General features: G+C 35.6%; 1 protein-coding gene across 12 annotated transcripts in view; it reads left to right on the forward strand.

Annotated features, from left to right (window-relative positions):
* AK9 (adenylate kinase 9) overlaps positions 1 to 13650 on the forward strand; it is a 113913-nt gene that overhangs the window by 5100 nt on the left and 95163 nt on the right. For all 12 annotated transcript variants that reach the window (XR_006606815.1, XM_045080220.1, XM_045080218.1 and 9 more), the window contains exons 2-6: positions 1983 to 2110; positions 3796 to 3859; positions 5670 to 5722; positions 5819 to 5915; positions 12352 to 12464. Coding sequence is in view for 11 of the 12 variants with exons in the window: in XM_045080220.1 (XP_044936155.1) it covers positions 1994 to 2110; positions 3796 to 3859; positions 5670 to 5722; positions 5819 to 5915; positions 12352 to 12464 (444 nt within the window). In the remaining variant the exon portion in view is untranslated. The remainder of the gene's footprint in view (positions 1 to 1982; positions 2111 to 3795; positions 3860 to 5669; positions 5723 to 5818; positions 5916 to 12351; positions 12465 to 13650) is intronic.

Consider the following 13650-nt stretch of genomic DNA (forward strand, 5'->3'; position numbering starts at 1 on the left):
CATTATTATTTTGTTTCAAAGATAAGTCTTTTTATCCTTAGTTACATTTTTTAGCAATTCATCCTGTATAGAAATGCAACTGAATTTTGTATCATTTTGAATCCAGCAAATTGGATTAGCAGATTAATTCTCAAAATTTATCTGTGATATATTTGTTTTTATGTGGGCAATCATATCAACTGGGAATAATTACAGTTTTCTTTCTTTTGTCTTGTCATGACCTGAAGAGAACATTTTTAATATTTAACCATTAAATGTAAAGTTTGTCTTTTGTTAATACTTTTTATCAGGTTAAAAAATTCCTTTCTATTCCTAATTGCTAAGAGAATTATCTCTTATTAATCATTAAAGGGTGTTGATTGTCTCATACTTTTTCTATACCTACTAAGATAATCATACAGTTTTTCTCTTTTATTTTAATATGATAAATTAATTTCTCATATTAGGCCAACCTTGAGTTCCTGTGGAAAGCCCAACTTTGTCTTGATGTTACCTTGTTATATATTGCTGGATTCAATTAGCTAATATTAGGATTTCGTAAATCCTGTTTATGAACGAAATTGGTACATTGTTTTGTTTTTTCACACTATTCTCTGATTTAGGTGAAGTTTATAAGACCGATAAACGGATGTAAGAAATCTCCACTTTATCTTTTCTCTGAAAGAGTGTAAGATTGTAAGACTTGGAACTTTTTGAAAAACCATCTGATTTCTTTGGTGGGAAGGTTTTTAGTCACTGACTCAGTTTCCTTATGGTTATAGAACCACTCGGGTTTTCTTTTTTTTTTTTCTTGAGAAGCTGATTTTTCTAGGAATTCATCAATTTTGTTTAAATTTCCAAATTTATTTGGGATAACTTTGGTTTATGATATCCTCACCTATCTATATTACATCTGTAGCATTGTTACTCTGTAGTCCTTCCTCTTTTATATATCTAATATTGTTTGATCAAGTAGACAATAAATCAGTAGGCATTATGGAAGATTTAACCACTAATATTCACAAACTTAATGTAAGCTTCATTTAAAAAACACTACATTTTTAAAAAAAACATAAATCACATGTACTTTTTAGGGAATCTTTAAAAAAACTACCATGTACTAGGCCATAAGGCAAACCACAACAAATTTCAAAAAATTAGTATACCATGGAGAACATTCTCTGATTAATGATAGATATAAAAAAATCTTAATTTCAAGATATAAGAAATCACACTTCTAAAATTATTTGATTGTGCCTTCTATCTTCTTGATCAATCTTGACAGAAGTTTTCTATTTATACTTTTTTTCAAAATACCACTACTTAGCTTTGGTGACCCTCTCTATATGTTTGTTTTCTATTTTATTAACTTTTAAAATATATTTTTCTATTTTTCCTGGGGTTTTTTCCTCAACATCTTAAAAGTGGTGAGCTTACCTCATGTATTTTTCAGAGCTTCTTTGGTTCTAATGTAAGTACTTAAGGTTTCTAAATACTACCTTAGTTATATCTTCTAACTTTTGTTGTATATGTTCTTTTTCAGTTTTATGTATTGTCTAATTTCCATTCGGATTTCTGTTAGAGCCATTGGTAGTCCCTACACATGTACACATAGACACATACATATCTGTGTGACATATATATGTATATATACATATAGTATATTTAATTTGATCTTTAATCGAATATACACATCATAACATATATGTATATGTATGTATATATGTATGTTTTCCCTTAATTTAGTCTTGCAGAAACACTTCATTTTAGCTGTCTTTTGTACAATATATAGTTAGATTTTGCTTTTTATTTCAAACTAAGAGCCTATTATTGTTTTAATAGATAAGTTTAACTTATTTGTGAATATCAGCAAAATCCTTGTGTTTAGTGATGTGGAACGTCTTCTAGGCGAAGTAAATTCTCAGGATAGTCTCATTCTCCCTCACCTGCCTTCCTCTTCTAACTAGATTAATCACTGACAATCGTATTCTTTCTTACTGTAGTAGTTTATATTATGAATTCTCAAGAGGAGACAGAAGAGCATTCATTTGCGGATATATTTAGTGAAGATGAAGCTGAATATAACTTTTTGCTGTCTAAACCTGTTTGCTTTGTTATATTTGGGAAACCAGTAAGTTATCTTTCCTAACTTATTATTTACTCTATTTTTTTATTTTTAAAATCCTAACATTATGTTACCATACAAGAATGAAAACCACAAAATGTGCTAATTTTTTCGAGTATTAGACTTTCATTGTATGACTTTAATAACTGATATAATATTGGTTGTAAGTTCTTAACTTTATCTTGTCTTGTACACTCTAATTGAAAAGGAACCTACATTGTACTTATCTTTGTTTTTACATTATGAAGAAATAGAATTCATCAAAGTATTGCAAAATCAAAGCATGACAATTGTTAGTAGTCTGTGATCAAAAGTTATTTCAAACATAATTTGCTTATAAAACTTTCTGTGAAATTTGTTATGAAGCTCTCTGAGTATGGGAAGACAGGACACTATGGAGACAAACTGGGCTCTCCCATTAATATCTGAAGATACAGAAAGGCAATGTGTTTTACCTTTGCAATGTGTTCATGGACCTATATATTGTCTTTCCACAAAATAAAAAGAAACCAAAATGGATGACACAAGGTATCCTGCCTTATTAGGCATTTCTAGTAAGAACCTCTAAATGAGCAGTATTTTCAGCCATTGAACTAGTTGGTAGTTACCATTAGAGAGCCTGAATTGGTGAATTAAAGGGCCTTTCCAGAACAGCACATACTAAGGGCTGGATCCTACCCTTGATTTAATTTTATATAGACCCTGGGACAGGTACCAAGAAATGGTTCCAGTAACTTTCATTATGTTTCTTAACATTCAGTAGAGTTTCACAAGTCCAGAGTGAACATGTATGGAACTAGAAGGTATTATGCCAAGCGATATAAGTCAATCAGAGAAAGACAACTGCCATATAATCTCACTAATATGTTGAATGTAAGAAACAAAACAGAGGATCATAGGGGAAGAGTGGAAAAAATAAAACAAGATGATACCAGAGAGGGAGACAAACCATAAGAAACTCTTAATCATAGGAAACTGAAGGTTGTTGGAGGGGAGGTGGGTGGAGGGATGGGGTTACTGGGTGATGGTCCTTAAGGAGGGTATGTGATGTAATGAGCACTGGGTATTATGTAAGACTGATGAATCACAGACCCGTACCTCTGAAATAAAAAAGTTCATTATATGTTAATCAACTAAATTTAAATTTTAAAATGTTTAAAATAAAAGTCAACAGTGAGAGCACTCAGATGCAAATGTTGCTATGTTAAAGTGATCTACTGTCTTGAAAATATTATACTTTTCAAAGATGTCCATTAAATAGGAGTTTTTTGTTCTTGAAAGTTACTAAGTGGAAGTCTGTCAAAACAGTCATGACTAAAAACTTTAGAAAAGAGATACAGTGATGGATTTCAATATAATCACAATGATATGTATTCGAAATTACAAAATTTGGCAGTCAAAAGAGGACAGTACCTGGAATGTCATAATGGTATAGCTGCCTGATTTCAGGGTTATTTTCTTAATTTAAAAAAGGTTATTTAAATCACTTCAAAAAATGTGGCAAATGTGACAATAACTAGAGAAAAATTAAGCTATAAATATGTAGAGTCTACTATTCATTAATTTTTGTGGACAAAAAATTCACTTGATAATATTCATGTATTGTAACCATCAATAGAGTCTTTTAAAATGAGAATATCTGTTTCACTGGCAAATGCTTGTGGGTTTTAAATAACATCTTTCTTTTTAAGGGGGTTGGGAAGACAACGTTAGCTCATCAGATAGCACAGACATGGAAATGTATTCGTGTAGAAGGTAAATCTTACCCTTCCCCCCCAAAGTTTTATTATAAAAACTTTCAAATATGCATAAAAATGTAAAGAATTATACCATCTAGATTCTGTGGTTAACATTTTGCTGTAATTACTTTATCACACATTACCAGCCTAGTGAATGTTATCTTCATGATAGCATCAGGCTTATTTCTGCTTTTCAGATAGTCTTAGTTTCGTTCATAGAAGTTAGAAGGATGTATGGAATGTCTCACTTCATTCTCTGGCCTCCAATTCTCTAATTCTCTCATTTAGAACTACTGGAGACATATGTTTTGGGTATCTCCCTATGAAAGATGAGAAGAAAAGAAACCCTCACAACTGTTCTTAAGAGCATTTTTCAAGACTTATTTATTTTTTAAGATTTTATTTATTTATCTGAGAGAGAGAGCGCAGAAGGGGGGGGGCTGGGAAGGGCAGAGGGAGAGGGAGAACCAGTTTCCCCACTGAGCAGGGAGCTGGATGCAGGGCTCAATCCCAGAGTCCTGGGATCATGACCTGAGCCAAAGGCAAATGCTTAACCTACTGAGCCACCCAGGTGCCCCAAGACATAATTATTTTCAATGATAAATTTTATTTTTTATTATTTTGCTTTGTGTTCTTTGCAGTATATAAGATGAGGACTGCTATCTTTATATAAAATATTCTTTTAATCAATAAAACTATTTTTTTCTAATAGAAAAATAAGCAAAAAAGAGTGAATTGTCAATTCATAAAAGTAGAAATAAAAATAGACAAATATAACCAAAAAGTTGTTATTCAAAGAAATGCTAATTAAAATAACACTGATCCAAGGTGCTGGGTGGCTCAGTCCTTAAGCAGTTGCCTTTGGCTCAGGTCATGATCCCAGGGTCCTGGGATCAAGCCCCACATGGGGCTCTCTGCCCACCGGGAAGCCTGCTTCTCCCTCTCCCCTCTCCCACACCCCCTGCTTGTGTTCTTTCTCTCTCACTATGTCTCTGTCAAATAAATAAATAAATAAATAAATAAAATCTTAAAATAAAAAGCACTGATCCATATTTGCCTATCAAATTGACAAAGAACCTTTAAAGTTTTTATAATTATTTTTGGCTAGAATGTTATGAAATGTTGATTCCATGTGCTGTTAGTGAAATTGCAATCTGGTACAATTTGGGGGAGAACAATCATAGATGACTAGCAATGAGGGACTTAATTCAGTTCCTGAGTCCTCCCCTAGGTCTTGTCCCTGTCACTTCTGTCCCGGGATGTCGTCCATAAGGGATAGAATATTTCCTCTTAAAAGGAAACAAATCTTTGGAATTCCAGCTTCAGGCCCCCTTTTTCTAACCAGTGTTTACTTATTTTTACATTTCTTGATGCGTATTCCTTTCATTTAATCAGAGAGCAAAGTTAATGGGCTCTGGATATAACTCTATGGTAATAAAAGTCTATAGACTAATAATACTTTGTGTATAATTTTGAGTGACACTTTCCAATTCCAAATCATTGTCCCGTACACAATGTCATTTCATCCTCACATTCTCTTGTGTGCTATACAGGGGATAAGCATGCAAGGCCCAGAGATATTTAAGAAGTTAGCTTCCTCAAGATCTTTTAGCTAGAGAATAGCAGAGACAAGTTCTTTGTGGAATACAATCTGCTGCCTCATCCTTTGGTTAGCTTAAGTGACATAATGTGTATAAATGTGCTTTGAAAACTCTTAAAGTGATATGCAAATATTAATCTTTGTTACCATTATAAAACACAAATGTGTTTCTTAATTTGGCAATTCTAATATCAGCTTGTGCTAATATTTTGAATTCATATTTTAGCTTTACCAGTGTTGGAAGAACAGATTGCGAGGGAAACTGAATCAGGAGTTATGGTAAATCTAAGTGTCAAAATTATTATGATTTAAAAAAAAATGCTCTGTGTCACAAGTGTATATACACTAATATACACTATCTTTGTTGGTTCTTAGTTGCAGTCAATACTGCTCAGTGGTCAAAGCATTCCCGAAGAACTTATCATAAAGCTAATGTTGGAGAAGCTCAACTCTCTGCAAGTTTCTCACTTTGGTATGTTTGTTTTTGTAAATCGGTGGCTATCAAAGCAGTCTTAAAACTCATGCTTTAGATGAGGCACACATAATTTCTGAAGTTGCTGTTTCCTTTGCCCTGAAGTAAGAATTCTAGAGCCTGAATTCGTTAAGCAGGTTAGGTATTTTTTTTTTAAGATTTTATTTTTTTTATTTGACAGACAGAGATCACAAGTAGGTAGAGAGGCAGACAGAGAGAGAGGAAGGGAAGCAGGCTCCCCGCTGAGCAGAGAGCCCGATGCGGGGCTGGATCCCAGGACTCTGAGCTCATGACCTGAGCCAAAGGCAGAGGATTTAACCCACTGAGCCACCCAGGTGCCTGCAGCTTACGTATTTTTGTTTACTTCCTTTTATTCTTCAGACTCTACATTTGTAAACAAATAAATAAATTTAAATGGTTCCATCTTCTTTGAGCTCTGTGTTATCCAGGAAGGGATCGACACTCTCCCGTGGTCCTTACAGTGCAGACAGCCTCTGCTGACTGCTTTCCCATTCACTCAGAGTTTTATTACTGAGTCCTGTCCGCCTTCTTTGCATTAATCCGCACTTATCAGGCAGGAATTTCTTGTCTAGTGCCAGCTTACCCTCCTGCCCCAGTTACTGGCAGGCTTCAGTCTGTTCACCCCGTCCACCCTCTCACTCTGGACCCAAGAAGTCTCCCTGCACTCCAACAGATGCTGAGCAGGGGTTTCAAAGACTACTGAAGCTTAGAACGACTAAATAGAAAAGAGCATACCCTATGACATTTGTAAAAGAAGGAAGAAGAAGATGGGCTGGGGAGAAAATCACCCACCCAAAATAGATTTATTGAATTAAAGAAGAAAAACTTAGCAAGCTGCTTTATATCCTTAGTAAGTTAGGAGAGACGTTGTGACTCTTAAGAATATAGGGATAGAGCACTGGGAGCGGTGCATAAACAATGAATCTTGAAACACTGAAAAAATAAAATTAAATTTAAAAAAAGAATATAGGGATAAAAATAAAATGCAGTAAAGTAAAAATCATGATTGCCAAAGCAAGTCAATAATGGAAGTACCAAAAGCAGACGTCCCTGCAAACTATGTCTGTATCATTTACATCTATAAGTAGAAAGATTTCTCTACATGTAGATGATATACAGAACAAACTACATCTATCCACCCACGTATAGAAAAATTTCACCTATTACATATGTTGTTATATATATATATATATATATATATATATATATATACACACACACACACATATACTTTGTCTACACATCAGTCTTCTAACTAGTGATCAGTGATAAAGAAGTTGAGCTTGAGAAAACATCCAGAATGTAGGAGGTTAAATGAATAAAAAGGACAATGACAGAATTCCAACATGGGTCCATAAATGACCTCCAAAATCATCGTGATTGAAGCTGAAGCGTGTATATGCATAGGCAGGCAAATATCTCCTTTTTATATTTCATCTCCCCTTACCTCTTGAAAAATTTAGAGTAATTTGCCCCCCCAAAACATGGTATAAATAATAAATATAGGCAAAAAGAGAAAAAATAATGAAAAAATAAACCTACTCAGTTATGCCATTCATGATGTTCAGAATCTTTTTAACTTCTTCTTGTGGAAGATTTCAAACAAAAGTAAAAGAGATATTGTCCCTCACCCAGCTTCGATGAAGACTCTTGTTTCATCTTGTTTTATGTGACCTCCTGCCCACATTCCTCTACTAACCTACTTTATTTTGAAGCTAATTCATATCATATCAATTCATCTGTAAAGGTTTTAGTATATATTTCAAAAAGGTAAGGAATATTTTTAAACCTAGCATCACATTACATTATCATGCCTACTAAATTAATAGTAAATCATCTACTGACCACTCTGTGGTCAGATTTCATTATTTGCCTTGTGTATTTTTTTTCCTACCTGATTTTTGGGTTTTGTTTTTTGGTTTTCCATTTTGGGGTTTTATTTTGTTTGTTTTTTGGATGTTTTTTGTTTTGTTTTATTTGTGTGTGTGTTGTTGTTGTTTGTTCGTTTTGTTTGCTTAGTTTTTTGGGGGGGGGGAGATCTAACCAGGTTTCACATATAGCAATTGGTTAGTATGTCTCAAGTCCCTTTTAATCTATAAAATCCCTCTACCTCCTTCTATCATCTTGTGTTCTCTTTGTTGAAAAAGCAAGTTATCTATGTTTAAGTTATCTGTGTTTAAGAATTTCCTTCATTTTGGATCTTGCTGACTGGCATCCCTTAAAATCATTTAATGTATTCCTCTTTCCCCTAGACTTACTGTACACTGATGCTTGCTCTGGGAGCTGGCAGAAGAGAAGCAGTATAAATGGTTTCTTGAGTCTGAGGGCCACACGATTAACATGCAATTGCATGGCTGTGTTTTAGGTATGCACAACTGGGCTTTTTAAGGGCTCTAGTGGGGACAGAACCTAGAATCCCTTCTGCCCAAACTCCCCCCACCTAGTCTATGGCATCCCCAGAGGAATTTCTGTGGAATCTAGCATCTTGCTAAATGCAGTTTAAAAGTCTTTGCTCATCAAGGAGTCTTTCTGATACTTGGTCCTACCCACCAGCCTGGTAGATGGTAGGAGTGAAATTGGAAGTGAGGAGCTTTCAAAACTTGGGTCAGAGCCAATGCCTAGGCATCCTGGGAAGTCCCTATTTGCTTCCTGTTTCTAGATTCCAGAAAAACTCACTTTCTCCAGTAATGATGGACAGCCCTAGTCTGGGCATTCCCTGTCCCCGACATATCCCATTGTGGATGGTCTCATAAGTCATTGATCACCAGTGTATCCATTCAGATCAGGCTGGCATGAGGTCAGGTACCTATTAGGGCTGGATGAACATAAACTACTTGATATCTCTGAATCTCTCGTCGCTTCAATCTGAAAGCAGTGGCATGCCATCTTCAGTTTGGTGGAAATAATTCATTCCACTGTACCAGAAAGTGGGGGTAAAGGGATGGCATGGACCAGTAGTTACCCCTGGGCAGTCATATGGACAGTATTTCAGCTTCTTCCTGGTGGGGTTGATACAGGCTGAACACTAGCCTGCAGCGTGTCTACTCTGCCAATGCTGGTACAAACAGAGCCTCGCAGCAAGGAGTGGCAGGAGGTCTCCCACTCTTCCATCTTCAGCATTGAAGGTAGGGGCTTGGCAATGGTATCAAGGAGATATGGGACAGAGAGGGGAAGTCCTCATCTATGCTTCCATCCTCACACACGTCTCGGGTTAGAGAGGCTGGCAGTGGGCTTGGCAGCTCTGATCTGTCTATGAGGAAATGTCCTTGTAAGTATCCAGAATTGGGTCTAGAGAACTAAGCTCTTCCACTCTCCCACATCTCTTCCATAGACTTGTTCCTAGGGCCTGGGTGTGATGATACTGGCCACCTCTCAATGGGTAAGACCCTAAAACTCATCACTCAGAAAATTCAAGCTGCCCAAATACTGGCCTGTCAGACTCCATGGAAGCTACCCACTCTTCTGCTGCTTCCACTAGGAAAGAGACCAAGTTTTAAACTCATTCCAGTCCACATGTATGCCTGAGGTTTAGGATATCTACAAACAGTTGTACTTGAAATGCCTGATAAGCTGTCCCCTCAGTAGCAGTGACTGTAGTAATATACAGGGTCCTGGAGAGCACAGCATACAGAATGCCAAACATCTTGCTGTCATCCCTTTGTAATACACAGATGGTGGGCCGTGCTGCCAGCAGAGGGAATGAGAGGAAGGTACTGTGTAACCCCCTGTTGCTTGGAAGGGGAGGGCATGAATTCTGGAGACTGATGGTCTCTGGAAATGTCCAGTCAGGAGGGGAAAACTGGGCAAGGTTTGCATTCAGTCTAGGACCAGGCCACTGCACCACAATACTCACTTTTAAACCAGGAGGTTAATGCCAGCCATCACATCCCAATGTCTTGACAAGTTTCCAATAAGGTTGTTAATCAAATGGAGGATAATTTAACAATAAGATCCAAACCAAACTAAGGAAGTAGGAAGCCAAGTGGAAAAAAAGCAAGAGCAGCAGGAGGCAGTAAGTAGAGAAAGGTCTGGCCCAGTTCCTGAGACAAGGCCAATGCATGCGGTGGCTAAATTTTTGCAGGGAGTTGTTGGGTTCATTTAAGGAACCTTGAATAGAATGGATGCCTTAGGATACCACCAGTATTTCAAAGTCTTTCAAAGACAAGAGCAAAAGCAGAAGAATAGGCAGAGTTGGAATCCAAAGATTATAGCAAGACGGGAGAGAATCATGGTTATAGTTCATATATCCCAAACCAAAGATAATAGGTCTCCCTTTTGGCCTTTTGAAATTAAACTACTTGGGATTGCATCCAGCATATAGTTAGCAGATGGTAAAGTGTTTGAAAAAGTTTAGGAGAAATGCCTAAGGAGTTGATGAGATTTTGGAATTACTATGGTAGTTGTTGGTCTGCTTTTATAAAATAAAAAGATAATAATATGCATTTGATAAGCATATTCTAAAGAGAGAATTTTGAGATTGGCTTATTAGGCACATTCATTTATTCATCTCTCAACAGAAAATAACTTTTTAAAATCATACTATTCTATGCATTGCATGGAATAGCAGTTCTCAAACTTTTTAGTCTCAAGACTCCTTTATACTTATAAAGACTGTTGAGGCCCCAAAAGAGCTTTTGTTTACTTGGGTTATATCTATCAGTATCTATCATATTAGAAATTGAAACTAAGAAATGTTTAAAACATTTCTTTAAAAGAAGAAAAATAAGGGCACCTGGGTGGCTCAGTGGGTTAAGGCCTCTGCCTTCGGCTCAGGTCATGATCTCAGAGTCCTGGGATGGAGCCTTGCATCAGGCTCTCTGCTCAGTGGGGAATCTGCTTCCCTCTCACTCTCTGCCTGCCTCTCTGCCTACTTGTGATCTCTCTGTCAAATAAACTCTTTTAAAAAATAATAAATAAAAGAAGAAAATAAAATATGTTTAAAAATCATAACAAAACCATCACATGTTCACAGTGATAGCATATTTTATAAAAAAAATTATATTCTTCAAATCAAAAAACTTAGAAGAGTGGTATTATTTTTCATCTTTGCAAACCTCTGTAATATCTGGCTTAAGAGAAGACCCGACTGGATTCTCATATCTCCTATTGCTCAATCTGTTGCAGTATATTGTTTTTATTGAAATATATGAGGAAAACCCAGCTTCACACAAATATGTAGTTAGAAAGGGGAAGTATATTTTAATAGTCTTTAGAATAATTGTGACTGTTCTTGAATCCTACATTAAAACTCACTGAGGGGATTTTTCTTAAAAGTTATTTGCATTGTAGAATCTGAAACCACATGGAGGACTTTTCAAACTCTGTTCCATAAAATCCATTTGTCTATCTTGAACTTGGATTAGGTCTTCTACCCATGCATGACTTGCAGGCACCATGCAGTGGTTATTTTGGAAAATATTGACTCACTAAGTTGTGCAGGTTTTCCAAATGTTGATACTTTTTATTATACACTATCAAAAAAATCACTTATTAATTTCGCCACCAATTTCATTAAGAAAAGCTCTAAAAATTGGGAGGTTGTTAAGCTTATGGCAGTAGATACACTCTTTCTAAAATTTGAATTTTTGCTGGAATTTTATTATTGGAACAAATACTGTCAGTTGTCCTTAAAGTGACCAGCTCACTCCACTCACTTTTTATAAAATGTCTGCCAAATATCCCAAACTGAATAACCACAATTTGTCTGTCAGTTCTTTCAAGAAAAAAAAAGTTCCTATTAAAATAGTAGAAAAATTGACTGATGTCCTTAATTCTGAGGGAATTGAGAATAATAATAAGAGAAAATTTTCTCAAGCAAGAGAGCAACATAAAGAAATATATTAAGGAAATTAATGTGATGATGGCAAATGGGGTGAATTTCAATGAGCAGATTCAGGTTTCTGGGTGGGAATGCAAGATAATGTGCTAAGCCAAAATCATACTGAAAATGTTCGTTTTTTAAACAGTATGGGGAGAACATGGGTGTTTTCTTACTCCCCATATTTATATAAACACTACCTATGTACATATTCTATTATGAAATATTAGCTTTAGGAGGAAAATAGTATACTATACACCCCCTATAATATACCTTTACAGCTTTCCTAATGTTCAAAGAATTATTATCACAGATTTTCTCTCCTAGACGCCTCATATGCTTAAAATAAATTGATTTGGAATTTTTAAAGATGTCTCCTCCTAGCTCAGTAATTTTATTTATGATCAGAAAAACAGTATTCATAATTATGCTTCATGTGGCAATAAACTTAATTAATTGAAAATATATGTAGATTTTAAGATCTATATTAATCTTTTCATCCATAAGCAAATGACATCTTATAAAGCAATAATGAGTCAATGCTCTCATACAGTGATAATATTATAAACTTTAAAAATTATATATTTTACTCAACAGGTTATGTTATCACTGAACTACCAACTCTTTCAGAGGATACCATGACTACTTTGCAGCAAATAGAATTAATTAAAAATTTAAATTTGAAACCTGATATTATAATCAATATTAAGGTAAGAATATTAGTTGTTTTGTTACTATAGTTAATCATTCTTTTTGATAGTAGTGGAATTCAAGGAATGTCTGCAAGAATATTAATGGGGCTCCTGAGGGGCTCAGTCTGTTAAACATCTGCCTTCATCTCAGGTCATGATTTCAGGGTCTTGGAAATGGAGCCCCTAGTTGCGCTCTGCATTGAGTGGGGAGTCTGCTTCTCTCTCTCTATCTCTCTCTCTCAAATAAATGAATAAAATCTGAAAAATATATTAAGTAGTTAAGGAAATGATAACATATATCAACCATAGGGACTACTAAGTTATACTTTCTGATACCTCTGTGCTTCTGCACCTTCAGCTCCATCCACAAGAAATCCCTCTGCCTCTTCAACAGTCTTCAACATAGTCATCCTCTGAAAGTCATTTCAGACATCATCTGTTTCCCTGATGACCACCCCTTCCACACCAACACACCAACTAACTCTCTCGTTCTCTCTCACTCTTGCTTTCTCCTTTTCTCTCTCTCTCCTCCTCTCCTTTTCTCTTCCTCCTTATCCCCATACCTTACTTACTACAGAAAAGTTGAATACTTTCCTGATGACCATTCATGTTGCTCTCTTCTATCGTATTATCGTATTATATATTGTAATTGCCCATTTTCCTTCTGGACTCTGCCTTATATGAAGGCAAAAACCATGTCTTACTCATATAAACATCAACTAACACAAGATGTAGTACCTAACAGACACCTGATAAGTCTGTCAGTTAAATAAAACAAAAGAAGGAGCAAATAAGTTGGACATATGATTGTTATATAAAAAATAAAAAATTAATTTAAAAAAACCAAAAAAAACATTGCTCGATTGAATCAAGACTGGATCCTGTTCCCGATCTCTCCTTTATCAACAGCATATGGTAGATGACATTTAGAAGACACAACTTCCTCTTTACAAAAATAATAACTGCCTCATGGAGGTATGACAAGAATTCAGGAAGTCCAGGTCTGCTTGTTTATATGAAAATTAACAATAAGCTTTTATATCCATATCTGCCTAATTCTCCAAAGGGTTTGACAGCTCAAAGTAAATGAGATGATTCTCCACCCAGATGCTGGCACCTGGGAGTGTGTTAGTGTTAGCTGTGAGAGAGAGGAGGTCTTGCGGTGCTGCACGTGATGTCATCTACAGCCTACCACAGGCTGTGG

Source organism: Mustela putorius, unplaced genomic scaffold (genome assembly GCF_011764305.1).
Source record: "Mustela putorius furo isolate JIRA1106 unplaced genomic scaffold, ASM1176430v1.1 tig00000450_pilon_pilon_pilon, whole genome shotgun sequence".
NCBI classification, from domain to species: Eukaryota; Metazoa; Chordata; class Mammalia; order Carnivora; family Mustelidae; genus Mustela; species Mustela putorius.